A 14210-nucleotide genomic window follows, 5' to 3' on the forward strand; every position below is an offset into this window, starting at 1 on the left:
CAACAAATGAATCTCAACCAACCATATCAAGTGTACACAGGGGACATACTTTAGACCACTGCGAGGCCAAAACTCCTTACCTGCCTGCTTGTACTTCTGGATTTTTGTCTTCAGGTCTATTCTGTGGATGTTCTTTAGGCATTTTTCCAATAAATCCAGTTGATCTGGAGCAACCAGATTTAGTTTTTCCAACTCAATCACAAGATCCAAGAAACTCTAAGAAAACCACCACCAAGAAACAAATGTCAGTAGAGCTGACTAAAATGCCCCAAATGCAACCACCAAGCCCCATGAGCTATAAAGTGAGAAACTGCGAGAAGATGACCCCTTTCAGTGACCTTCAAGATCCTAAACCAGACAGATCTGCCATGAGCAAAGCACTCCTGAATTTTGCTCAGAAAAGTGATGATGACGTGTTCATTCATCAGCCTGTTTCTAGGTTGGGGATAGATACCTAGGGGGCCATTTTGTGTCTTAAGGGAGTAGGTGAAAGAGTAGGACTAAAAATAAAATAAAATCCTCCCAAGTTCACTCTCTTCTAAAATGTCAGGCTTGCACTACATGGAAAATGCTGACCTCCTCCTGAGAGTGGGTGTTGTGGCACAGAAAGTTAAGTCACTGCTTGGATTGCCTGCAACCCATATCAAGGTGTATAGGGGGGCCAGCGCTGTGGAGTAGTGGGTTAAAGCCCCGGTCTGCAGAGCTGGCATCCTATATGGGCACCAGTTCAGGTCCTGGCTGCTCCACTTCCTATCCAGCTCTCTTCTGTGGCCTGGAAAAGCAGTAGAAGATGGCCCAGTGCATGGCCTTTGGGCCACCTGCCCCATGCTCCCTGGCTTGCATGCTCCTCCACATGGCCGGCTCCTGGTACTCAGTATGAATCTAGATTTCCCTCTCTCTTTTAAGTAGAGCCCTCACTCTACTATGCATTTCTCTCACTGGGTAAAAAGCTTAAAAACATTAAAAAAAAAAATGACCCAAGTCCTTGGGCCCTGCACCCACATGGGAGACCCAGAAGAAGCTCCTGGCTCCTGACTTCGGATCAGCTCAGCTCCAGCTGTTGTGAACAATTGAGGAGTGAACCGGCAGAATGGAAGACCTCTCTCTCTCTCTCTCTCTCTGCCTCTGCCTCTCTGTAACTCTTTCAAATAAATAAATAAATCTTAAAAAAACAAATTGTGTAGAATCAATTCCCACCTCTACCTTCCAATCCAGCTTCCCGTTAACATACCTGGGAGGCAGACGGTGACAGCTCAAGTACTTGGGTTCTTGGCACCCTGTGAGAGACCCTGATGGAGCTCCTGGCTCCTGGTGTCTGCCTGGCCCAGCCCTAGCTGTTGTGGGCATCTGAGGAGTGAACCAGTGGATGAATGATCTCTCTGTGTGTCTCTCCCTCTGTCATTCTGCCTCTCAAAGAGATAAAACTTTTCAAAAGATTATGGAAATGAAATTGAAAGGTAAGTCCACTGAAAAAATAAAGTCTTCCCTGAAAAGAGGATGTGAAAAGCTGGGAGAAAAGTTTTATGAGGAAAATTCCCATATTACAGCTCCTAAAATATTTTAACTGAGGCTGAACATCCCAACTCATTTGACTCGGGGATTATGGAAAGGTAAAAGTACAACAAGCTTTAGCTATTTTGCTATTCATTTACCTTAGGCCACAGGAAGTTTAAAAACCATATTTCAGAAACAGGCAATTGCTTTTGGTTTTCTTTCCTTTGAGAGTCACATTTGGTTACTGAAGTGTTTATTTTTTAAATAACAGTCATAATTAGATATATGTAAACGACTGGGAGAGAAGTTGATTACAGAAAACCGAACAAGAAGTTCCATTGTTCGTTTCCTTCCTATTTTGCATATGACAATGACAGCATACACCGTCACTCTAGATCCCCAGATTGCAGAATCAAAACTATAGTCATTGAGGAACATAAGGAAATTCTTAAGGAATGAAGTCACAGAGCCCTTAGGGGCAGGTTAACCCATTTGAGGACATATTGTCAAATATTAGAGACCTAGACTTTTCATAGCCTGTCCTTAGATCAGCAATAGCACATAGGACCAACTGGAATTTCTTTCATTTTTTAAAGTAACATTTTAAAATTGTTACTTATTTATTTGAGAGACAGGGAGAGAGAGAAAGAGGGAGAAAGGGAGATCTCCCATCCACTGGTGTACTCCCCAGTGGTAACACAACAGCCAGGGCTGGGCCAGGATGAAGACAGGAGCCAGGCATTCAATCCAAGTCTTCTATATGCTGACAGTGACTTAACCCACTCAGCCACACCACTGCCTCCCAGGGTCTACATTAGCAAGAAGCTGGAGTCAGGAGCAGTAGCCAAGTATTGAACTCAGACACTCTGATAAAATCCAGGAATGACAGAAACACCCAAGGCCATACTAGAAGATCTTATCACCCTATTTATTCTCAACTCATAAGCCAATTTTCTGCAAATCTATGTTATTAAGAAAAACCACCTCAGATGTCTGATTCCCATTGCCTGCTTCCCTCTCTCCATGCATGCCATAAGGAGCAGCCCCAACTTCTGATATGCCCTTAGGATTGCAGACCAAGAATAGGAATACTCACCTTATCCTTGGCTATCTTGCCTCTGCCCATATAATCTCTCATGAGGAAAATCAATGAAGAGACATCAGATTTCTCCAAATCTTCACCGATCTCTGTCATCAGCACCCTATAAGCCACACAAGTTTCTTTGGTAAATTCAGACACCAGTCCTGTTGAGAACTCTAAGAGCCCATGCCTTCTCTGAGCCAACAGTTGATTAAAATATCAGTTATTTGCCCTTCCTATGAATTTGTACCCCACTCCAATCCTCCCACTCATAAAACAGAAAGCCTATATCACTCCAGGAAGAAATCTTAAGGAGATTTGAAAGCAAAACTCATCCTTTCCTCCATGTTGACTAGGAGATGCCACCTCTGCTTCTAATTAACAGCTCTGAAAACACCTCAGAGCATGGAAACTTCCCTGAAGAACCCCTACTCCCCCAGAGGTTACAGCGAAATGAGTTAAGAACCCAAATGACTAACATGAAAGACAGAAATAGAATTCAAAGTAGCCTTGTTTTCTGTGTTTAACAAGCTCCCAGGTGATGTTGGCTCTGGGACCCAACACTGAATTGCAAGATTCTAAGGCCAAGAAACACATGGGATCCCAAGGAAAAAGGCATCTGCCTCATGGAGATGCTGACAGTAGATGTCTGGCTCCTGACCCATTCACTCCTGCTCTGGTTGGAATTACCATCACACTCTATTGGTGCCTTGCACCCTTCAGGGTTAGTCTCATCACCATGATGTTGCCTTCACTCTTCACAAGGTTGTTTCTCCAGGTAGACTCTCAGAGTCTTGAGGATGGAGGATTGCTTGCTCATTTGCCGTAGAGCTTACCAAACACCAGGCACATGCCAATACACCAGAAAGCCCACCAACCAGGCAAACAAGTGAATCTAGCACCCTTCCAACTGCCTGGCCTCTTCACCCAGGTGGCCTGGAGAATGACCTCCACCCACCACAGGAAGAAAGGGGTCATGGACAGAGGGCCCTCTCCTCTTCACTAAAACCCAGTCCAGGGCCTCTCCAAATGTTTGGAAATGACTGCCCTTGGATGAGGATTGGACTGGTGGAAGACCAACCAAGAATAATCACACCAACAATCACTTTCATCTGTAGAGTTTGCAAAACCTACTTCACCTGGTAAATGACCACAATTGATGCTAAAACAGCTGTGAAGGTGGGCGCTCTTCTTCACTTTATAAGGAGGAAAACAAATCCCCAGTGAAGGTCGGTGCCTGCCGCAGCCTGCAGGGCCCATCGCTGGTAGGTCTCATACGCCACAGAGCCCACCCAGCTCTCAGCTGCCTGGAGTGCGGTTCTTAATGACATAGATCACCCTCAAACACCCATTATCCGTATTAACAAAAAGGCTAGGGCTCTGGAGAAAAAAGAAACATCCATTTAAGGCTACAAGTTCTCTTCCTTTCCCTAACAGCTCAGTCTTTCCAGAGGCTCCGAAACCCTACTCTGTGCCCTGAAAGAGGGGGCATCTCAATGGTGCCTGAACATAAGGCCCTAGGGGCTGTCTCCCCTTTAAGCTGATGGCACTCACAGATGGCTCACTGAAAAGAGTTCAATTTGGTCTCTCCAGAGCCTCAGAGGACAGGGACCCCAGGGAGGGGGGGAAGGAGCCCAGGGAGCCCACCCCACGGAACTTAATCAGTTAGGGAAGGGATCACACAGTTCTGAAAAAATAGAAAGCTTACTGTTAGACTTGCATTTCCTGTTTGGGGACAGGAAATTGCCCAAACGTCACAGAAAGTTATCAAACACCACTGCAGCCACAGTGTTGGAAGCCGGTAACATTACCAGATCTAAGTTCTTCCTATCTGTCTTCACTTCTCGTCTTTCTACCGTGCAAACACATCTGTGCCTCCCACTTCCGTTATGATCTCCTACCCAATTCCTTTAAGCAAGTCCGTTTTAGGAAGACACAGAGTTGAAGGGAATGAAGGGCTAAGTCAGAGTGGAGAAAGCAGTGTGCCTGTTCTCCTGACTGTCCTCGGCGCTGTCACTCGGCGGTGTCCAGCTCATCTCACGCCCTCCCCGCAGTCCAGCCTTGGGAAGAGCTGAATTACCTGTAGTCGGAAACAAGGTGAGGGTGCCTGTGCAGGTGGGCTTCCACGGCTGCCTTGTCCATCTTCAGGATCCGCTTGAGCAGGTCGAACCGTCTCACTCTGTAGAGCAGCTCAGCCAAGTCCACCACCGACAGCTTGCCTTGCTCACTTAAAACATCCAGGAGCTCCCTGACATTCGGCGGCACGGCGTCTGCGGTGACATCCCGGCACAGGAAAAGCAGCGTCTCCTTCTCGTCTTCATCAAGCGCCTCTTCCACCTGATGGATGACTTCGGCAGACATCCTGCACAGGGTCATGTCAAGGAACCACAGGAGAAAAGCTCTGCACCAGTCAGCAGGAGGCCATGGGGCTGTAGACATCATTTCTGAGGATTTTCTTCATGTCTTTCCAAAATCTTTGCAATGGTGGTTCTATGGTTAAAAGGGATTCTTTTTAAAATCCTCTCATCCAGGTAACTGATGGCTAAGAGTCAAAGTCTAGCCTGTTCCTTTCTAGCTTTTCTCACTAACCTTGTCAATGACATTCACCTTGCTAAGTCTATACACAGAGATCCTCAGTCGACAAAACCAGAACCCAAAACTACTCCAGAAGCCCAGATACACACAGAAGATCTACATTTTAAAGGAAATGAAACCAAAGACAAAATCACCTCCAAAAACTCCCACATGCTTAATGAGAACTTATCAGAATGTAAAGCAGGGCAAGGGGGAAAATCACAAGTGGGGCTTCATGACTAAATCACAAACAGTGCCCTCAGTGGGAGGAACAGAAAAAGCCCAGTGACTAAGCAGCTGACAAGACCAGAGAAGAATGATGCACAGTGAACTCCCACCTCAGTGACCCTGCCCAGGGCACGTGGCAGAAAAGGGGAGTCTCTCTGTGGAGTCCCATCAACAACAGGAAAAGGAGGCTCTGTGCCCTACCCCACCCCTTTCATCCAGTTGCTCCCCTGTGTTAAAAGCCCTAAGTCACTCTGTAAGCAGAAGCTTCTGCTACCCTACTCCCAGTGCCCGGAACTCCCTGCCGTCACACCTGAGAACAGGCTGTGTCAAATGTGAATCACACTTAGACACTGAGCCCCAAGGGACCTCAATACACGCTACATGCAGCAGTCACCCCTGAGCTCCTCGTGGTGTCGTGGAAGGAGGGCAGGTCCTCGCTTTCAGGAAGGGGCAGGGGAACCACACTCCACCGCCCTAGGAGGCAGCGGAGCTCATGCCCTGGGCGTCTTCTTGAACTATTTTCTTTCAAAATATAAGTTGCCAATGGCAGTCCACTCTCAGGTTTCTTAGCTATAACGTATATCGATCAGCTCTTATGTTCTTGGTGAACACCTTATCTATTCCTATGAGACGATATTAGATTAAAAACTAATCCTAGCAGGAAATAATTGGAAAAACAATCCAACCCAAAGTTGCTAATGACTGCTCTGCATTTGTGTACAAACATATTTAAATATCCATCTGGTTTTGATGTGGCTATGTCAACCCCAAGCCCATTCATCCAAACTTGACTTATATATGGCAGTTTGTGAATAACTGAAGAAATAAAATTTGCAAAAATGATCGCTCAGTGAAAGAAGGAAAACTAGTACTCGGATTTATTTTTTTTAACTCTGAAAGTTTAATACTAATTTTATGTGTTTTGGAAAGATAAAATGCAAATTCCACTCGCAAGTCAACAGTACTTTAACCTAATTGCCAATTCCCACAAAGAGGAGGTCAAATTCCTTTCCTACTCTACTCACTAAAAGTCAAGTTGCATTTCTCTGAAGGGAGGCGAGAACCTCCACTTTGACTATGACCTTGTCTAAACAAGATAAGAGTCGGAGAACTCAAAAGGCTTCCATAGCCTTGGAATCTCATGACTGGAGCATAGGGAGATTACTGATGCCATAAACAGGAGTGTCAATTTGTAAAGTCAACAACAGGAGTCACTGTGCACTTACTCCTCATGTAGGATCTCTGTCCTTAATGTGCTGTACATTGAGATTTAATGCTATAACGAGTATTCAAACAGTATATTTCACTTTGTGTTTCTATGGGGGTGCAAACTGTTGAAATCTTTACTTAAGGTATACTAAACTGATCTTCTGTAAAAAAAAAAAAAAAAAAAAAAAAAGAAAGAAAGAAATTATCAATTCCCAACTTGACTCTCACTGGGATTAAACATGACAATAGGCCTGATCTGATTTCATCATCATTTAAAAAACCATCTATTATTTTTCACTTTATGTTTCTGTGTGGGAGCAAACTGTTGAAATCTTTACTTAATGTATGCTAAACTGATCTTCCGTATATAAAGAGAATCGAAAATGAAGCTTGATGTGAATGGAAGGGGAGAGGGAGTGGGAAAGGGGAGGGTTGCGGGTGGGAGGGACGTTATGGGGGGGAAGCCATTGTAATCCATAAGCTGTACTTTGGAAATTTATATTCATTAAATAAAAGTTAAAAAAAAAAGTCAAGTTGCAGTATTGTTCACAGTTGTTATTATAAATCAGCCTACAAAACATTTGTATACACTAGAAGGAATAGAAAAAGAGGTCATTCAACGCAAGAGTTAAAAAAGAGACATTTGACACATCTGAAAGAGAACCAAACAGAACTACTAGAAATGAAATATTCAATTCTCTGTTTTTAAAGTCGCCTAACTTTTATAATTTATCCATGTTACAACAATGCCATCAAGAGTTAACAAAAGCAGAGACTTGCTTTGAAAAAATATTTTCTGCTCAGTTCATTTCTTTCAACCATTTTACCCACGACTGCTCTCTGCCAGTCACGCACCCTCTGCAGGAGTGCTGTGCTGTGCTGTGTTCCCTCTGTGCTAATGGGGGTATAGCTTGGCAACCAAATCCAAATTACTCAGTGGTAGCATCTGGTACCCTGAGAGAAAATAGTCAAGAGAAACTATAGCAAGTGCAGCCAAATAGAGTGAGCAGGCTGGAATGGGTGGGGGCAGCTAACTGAGGCTAGAGGTGACGTGACAGGCACTTAAAAAAGGAGACCACTCAAGGGAGAGTTCAGATGAGGGTTCACATAACAACTACTCTGAAAATAACATAAAAATCACTCTTATACCAGAATAGCCTATAAGATCTTCAGAGGGCAAACTCAAACCTCCCATAAAACCCCCTTCGCCACCCAAGGCATAAGAGACATCCTGGAAAGAACTTCGCCGGAGATAAGTTCTTGCTTAAAAATGATCATGCACAGAAATAGAACTCCAGGACAGCAGACAAAGCAAACAGAATGCGCACCTAGGAATCTACATCTGAAAAGGTTTAAGATGAGTATCTGAAAAGTAGTGCACGGAGGTAAGGCAAGATCAAGGGTTCTTAATGGAGGATGACTTTGCCCCTCAGGGAACATGTGGCAATGTCCAGAGGCATGTTTGGTCATGGCTTCGGTTTTGGCGTCCAGTGGATAGAGGCCAGGGCCGCTGTTAAACATCCCACTATGCGAATCCCCCACAGCCAAGAATTATCTGGCCTAAAACATCCACAGTGCTGAGACTGAGAAATCCTGTGCTGGATAATCTGAAAAACTGGCAACAACGTATGCACAGATGCTGACTAAAGCCTCAAAAGCACTCGCCCAAATACACAGCTGAGTTGCAAGAAAGTGAGCAAAATTGTAGGGGACCATAATGGAAAAAAGCAAAAAAAAAAAGAGCTTAAAGTCACAATGACAGTTAAGATTTACTGTGTATAATAGCATTGAAATAGATAACACATAAGAATGATTTCAGTAAAAAATATTCTAGGCCTTAATGGCAAAAAAAAAAAAAAAAAAAAACACATAAATTATTGAGAAGTTATCACTCAGGACCTACATATATGGAGAGCTACACTTTATTCTTAAATAGGGAGATTCAAAATAACAAAATGCGTGAGTTTTCTGAAAAAAAAATTGATCTTTGGATTAAAAGCAAGACACTTATCTTACCGGACAGCAATTTATAAACAGTTAAACAGTGATTATGAAAAAGAAAAACCTGGCCGGCGCCGCGGCTCACTAGGCTAATCCTCCGCCTTGCGGCGCCAGCACACTGGGTTCTAGTCCCGGTCGGGGCACCGGATTCTGTCCCGGTTGCCTCTCTTCCAGGCCAGCTCTCTGCTGTGGCCCGGGAAGGCAGTGGAGGATGGCCCAAGTACTTGGGCCCTGCACCCCATGGGAGACCAGGATAAGTACCTGGCTCCTGCCATCGGATCAGCGCGGTGCTCCGGCCGCAACGTGCTGGCCGCGGCAGCCATTGGAGGGTGAACCAAGGGCAAAAGGAAGACCTTTCTCTCTGTCTCTCTCTCTCTCACTGTCCACTCTGCCTGTCAAAAAAAAAAAAAAATTTCATTCCTTAGTTAAAAAAAAAAAAAAAAGCTTGCATACAGGTTTACTAAACATGTCCGAAATATCCCTACTAGAAATGGCTGTTATAGCAAAGAAAGTGGGAAACAGGAGTGTGGGTGTGGTGACACAGGGGGTTAAGCTACTACTTGCAATGCTGGCATCCCATATCAGAGTACCAGTTCCAGTCCTGACTGCCCCACCTTTTCCAGCTCCCTGCTAATGTACCTGGGAAGACAGCCAAGATGGCTCAAGGGTTTAGGTCCCTGCCATTAATGTGGGAGACCCAGATGGAGCTCCTGGCTCTTTCCTTCAGCCTGGCCCAGCCTGGCTGTTGTGGCCATTTGAAAAGTAAACCAGAAGATGGAATCTCTCTCTCTCTCTCTCTCTCTCTCTCTCTCTCTAACTCTGCCTTTCAAATATATAAATAAATTTTTTTTAAGAAAGGGTACTTAGGATACTGCTACAAGGGCCAGAGAAAGGGGCTCTTGACTACTTCTAGCAAAGATTCTCTGGGCCCCCAAAACTACCTTGCCCAGTCAGGGCAGTGAGGAATCAAAGGCTGCCCCCAGGACCAGTGAGCTCAAAGACATCCCTGCCATAGCACAGACCCAGAGACCAGGAGGTGGTACACCACTGCCACACCCGCCCCCAACACCCAAAAGGCTGATGTCTGAACTCTGTAGTGATGCTTCCCAAACCCACATCATCACCACCATCCTGGCTAGCAAAGACATTAAGAAAAGCAGTGGGGCTGACACTATAGTGTAGCAGGTAAAGCCACCACCTGCAGTGCTGGCATCCCATATGGGAGCCAGTTCAAGTCCCAACTGCTTCACTTCCCATCCAGCTCTTTGCTGTGGCCTGGGAAAGCAGTAGAAGACGGCCCAAGATCTTAGGCCCCTGCACCCACGTAGGAGACCCGGAGAAGCTCCTGGCTTCGGATCAGTGCAGCTCCAGCCATTGCAGCCATCTGGGGAGTGAACCAGCAGATGGAAGAATTCTCTCTCTCTCTCTCTCTCTCTCTCTCTCTCTGCCTCTCCCTCTCTGTAACTCTGCCTTTCAAATAAATAAATAAATCTTAAGAAATAAAAGAAAAGAAAAGCAGCTACATAGTTGCCTCCACACACTTGCTTGCAAATCTTCCCTGAATGCATCTACATGGCAGAACTTATCACATCCTAGTTACAAAGGAGTCTGGGAAATGCAGTTTGGAATTTTCTGTCCTCTAGACAGAAGGGTGAATGGGCCCTGAGCAACAGTGAACTTGGCTGCCATAGGAGGATACGGCATGAGGGCATTTATTTCCTTTTTTGTGGTTAAATCGTCAGTACTGATCCAGTGCCTGACTCAGAGTTAGAGTCTAAGTATCCGTTGAGTGAAGGAATGCAGTTACACAAGATGACCCTGGGTGAGGGCTTCATATCTTTCTCTCTCTGGACTGGCCCTGAAGCACATGCAACAAACTGTCTCTGGTCCCCACCCTCAAGTATCTTGCTTTTGGCTTCCTGATCACCAGCCCTGTAACACCTCAGGTGACCAACTGGTGCTGGCTTGCACAGGACTTCCCAATTTTAGCTCAAAAAGTCCTGCTTCCCAGATGCCCAATCCTAAGCAAATCAGAATGGTTGCTCACCCTACCCCCCCGCCCAAGTCTCAGATACCGAGTCTCCTCCACTCTCTCACCTAGAGTACCAAGTTGTAGTGAGGGGACAGAGAAAAGACTGCACCACACAGAAACTGACACCACCACACCCTTGAGGTTTCCAGCCTCAGCAGGGCCCTTACTGTTGCTTGCCTATTTCTTTTCCAGGACCCTGGTCAGCTCCCTTCCCACCCAACCCTTCCCTCCTTCAAGGACAGCTCCAATCTTCACTGCTTTCTTCCACCCTAACACCATCCACTGTGCCACCTCTCATCAGAGCACCTTCCCATTTTTCAGGCATAGGGTCTCATCATCTTCCACATTTCTACTGCCTCCACAAGCACCTCCTGCCCCTCAGCTTGACCAAGGCAAACTCTCTGTGTGTCTTCCTGTTCAAGGGGTGACTGTTTGGCACAATAATTAAGACGCTGCTTGGGATGCTGCATCCTATATTAGAGTGCCCGAGTCTAAGTCCCAGCTCTGATTCTGATTCTAGCTTCTTGCTATTGTGCGCCCTAGGAAGCAGCAGATACTTAAGTTGTTGGGTCCCTGGGATTGACTGCCCAGCTCCCAGCTGCAGCCTGACCCAGCCCTGGCTGTTGCAGGTATTTGGGGAGTGAGCCAGTGGATAGAAGATTTTTCTGGCCGGCACCGCAGCTCAATAGGCTAATCCTCTGCCTGCAGTGCTGGCACACTGGGTTCTAGTCCTGGTGGGGCACTGGATTCTGTCTCGGTCACTCCTCTTCAGCTCTCTGCTGTGGCCCGGGAGTGCAGTGGAGGATGGCCCAAGTCCTTGGGCCCTGCACCCGCATGGGAGACCAGGAGGAAGCACCTGGCTCCTGGCTTCAGATCAGCGTGGTACATTGTGGGGAGGAGGGGTGAACCAATGGCAAAGGAAGACCTTTCTCTCTGTCTCTCTCTCTCTCACTGTCCACTCTGCCTGTCAGAAGAAGAAGAAGAAGAAGAAGAAGAAGAAGAAGAAGAAGAAGAAGAAGAAGAAGAAGAAGAAGAAGAAGAAGAAGAAGAAGAAGATTTTTCTGTCTCTGGCTCTTGCTCTGTATCTCTGCTTTCAAACAAACATTAATTAACTCATTCTTGAAAATCATGCTCAAGTCTCTTCCATTTTAAAAATAAATAAAACAGCCTTGGCATATCTAACCCAAGAATGAAGATAATTCTCAGCAATCAGACTATTGATATTCCAGAAAATGTTGACATCTATCTGAAGGGGCAATTTTGGAAAGGTATCTCTTTCTCTGAAAAAGGAGCAGTTCAGCAGGCAGATAAGTAAGATCTAAAAGTTGTCCAGCTACAGAAATAAAAACCTGGATTGTAAATTAATTTGTGGTATTTAAATAATGTGACAAGAGATTGATTGATTTGAGACTTCCATATAAAGACATACATACATAAAAACAAAGAATCCCTTAAGCACCCTCCTGTAAACCAAGCATCCTCCCATTCACTGCTTCCACAGGAAGTGGGGACTTCCTGCAGCTTCACTTCCATCTCTGCAATTTCACTCCTCATGCCTCCACCCCAGTCCTCCCCTCACCACCTCCTCTACACGGTACACTCAGTGCCCAGCCGTACCAGGACATGAGGCAACAGGGACAATCAGTAATACTGATGCTTTTCCTTAAAAGTCTAATTTCTTATTCAACATTGATTTTTGGTATTTTTGTCCATTTTTTTAAAGTAGTGTGTTAAACAGCAGACTCATAGAATGGCAGATGTCCTAAATAGCACTCTGGCCTCAGAATCAGCCCTTAAAGCATTCGGATCTGGCTGAAGAGCCCATGAGAATATTTTAGGCATGGAAAGCCAAGACACTCTGGGGGGAAAACAAAACACCTAAATGGAAGATCTCTGTGAGTGAGATCCCAGTGGAAAGAACGGGGCCATCAAAGAAGGAGGTACCTTTCTCTGAAGGGAGGAGAGAACTTCCACTTTGGCTATGACCCTGTCGGAATAAGATCGAAGTTGGTGAACTCAAAAGGCTTCCATAGCCTTGGCCACTCATGACTAGAGCCTAGGGAGATTACTGACGCCATAAACAAGAGTGTCAAATTGTTAAGTCAACAACAGGAGTCACTGTGTACTTACTCCTCATGTGGGATCTGTCCTTAATGTGTTGTCCAATGTGAAGTAATGCTATAACTAGTACTGAAACAGTATTTTACACTTTGTGTTTCTGTGTGGGTGCAAACTGATGAAATCTTTACTTAATATATAGTGAATTGATCTTCTGTATATAAAGATAATTGAAAATGAATCTTGATGTGAATGGAATGGGAAAGGGAGCGGGAGATGGGAGGGAAGTTATGGGTGGGGGGAGCCATTGTAATCCACAAACTGTACTTTGGAAATTTATATTTACTAAATAAAAGTTAAAAAAAAAAGTAGTGTGTTAAAAAAATGATTTATCTCAGTGACTGAGTTTTTAAGTTTCCCCTAAATGTCCCTGAAACAAGTGTCTTGCTCACCTCACTCAAGTATCCCAGCCCTGATAACATTGTTTTTGCCCAAGCCTTGGTGACTTCCTCACTGCCACATCCAAGGTCACATAAAGACCTCCCGTCCAACTGGTCTACCTCAACTGCTGCTGGTAATTACCCCTCCTTTTTGTTGTTGTTGGTTTTTTTTTTTTTTTAACTTTTAAAGGTTTATCTATTTATTTATTTGAAAGTCAGAGTTACACAGAGAGAGAAGGCAGAGAGAGAGAGGTCATCCATCTGCTGGTTCACTCCCCAGTTGCACTGATCCAAAGCCAGAAGACAGGAGCTTCTTTTGGGTCTCCCATGCAGATGCAGGGGTCCAAGGACTTGGGCCATCTTCTACTGCTATCCCAGGCCTCAGCAGAGAGCTGGATTGGAAGTGGAGCAGCCAGGACTTGAACCAGCACCCATATGGGAACACCAGCACTGCAGGAGGCGGCTTTACCCACTACACCACAGCACCAGCCCCAATTACCCCGCCTTAAAACTCTTCTCTTGTGGGCCTCATACCACTGTATTCTACTCAGCACTCCCAGCCTTCTCCCACCTCAGCACTTGTGGTGTCACCTGGCATCCATCTCCCACCCAGCCTCATCCCCTGACTCTGTCCTTCCTGCCTTTGACTCACCCTCTCCAGATCTGTCTCCTTTTGGAATGAACTTTCTGGAGTTCATGTTTGAACCAAGTCACTTTCCTAATTCAAAGTCATGCCTCAGCTCCCATTGCAAGTCCCAACTTTCTTTGCACTCAAGGCCCGGCTTCATCCAGCATTTGCCCCCATTTCTCATTAACACCCAGTCCACATGTTCAGCCTCAACCACACCACAAATTCTTCCCCACGTCTCTGTGCCTTGCCTGAATCAGTCTCTTCCACTCACACACCTGGCAGAGTGAAACCTCACCGAGTAACTACATTGTTCCACCACTGTACTGTATACAAACCTCTCCTATAGCGCTGAACACACCTCCCAGATACTCAGTAAGATTTTTAACAGGTAACAGTGAAATGCGGTTTCTCAATCGTTCTCACAGAGCGTCAATTTTGCCTCCAAAGTTTGGTGTCCAAAGC

The 14210-nt window shown here is 45.4% G+C and overlaps 1 protein-coding gene across 6 annotated transcripts in view; it reads right to left on the bottom strand.

Annotated features, from left to right (window-relative positions):
• CFLAR (CASP8 and FADD like apoptosis regulator) overlaps window positions 1-14210 on the bottom strand; it is a 54340-nt gene that overhangs the window by 25452 nt on the left and 14678 nt on the right. For 5 of the 6 annotated variants that reach the window (XM_008258954.4, XM_017343027.3, XM_008258959.4 and 2 more), the window contains 3 exons: window positions 4656-5065; window positions 2591-2696; window positions 81-216 (listed from right to left, as the gene is read on the bottom strand). In XM_008258954.4, coding sequence (XP_008257176.1) covers window positions 81-216; window positions 2591-2696; window positions 4656-5017 — 604 coding nt within the window. In that variant the 5' untranslated portion in view covers window positions 5018-5065. The remainder of the gene's footprint in view (window positions 1-80; window positions 217-2590; window positions 2697-4655; window positions 5066-14210) is intronic. The other variant, XM_017343028.3, reaches the window with a different exon arrangement.

The sequence above is a fragment of the Oryctolagus cuniculus genome, chromosome 3 (genome assembly GCF_964237555.1).
Source record: "Oryctolagus cuniculus chromosome 3, mOryCun1.1, whole genome shotgun sequence".
Classification (NCBI taxonomy): Eukaryota; Metazoa; Chordata; class Mammalia; order Lagomorpha; family Leporidae; genus Oryctolagus; species Oryctolagus cuniculus.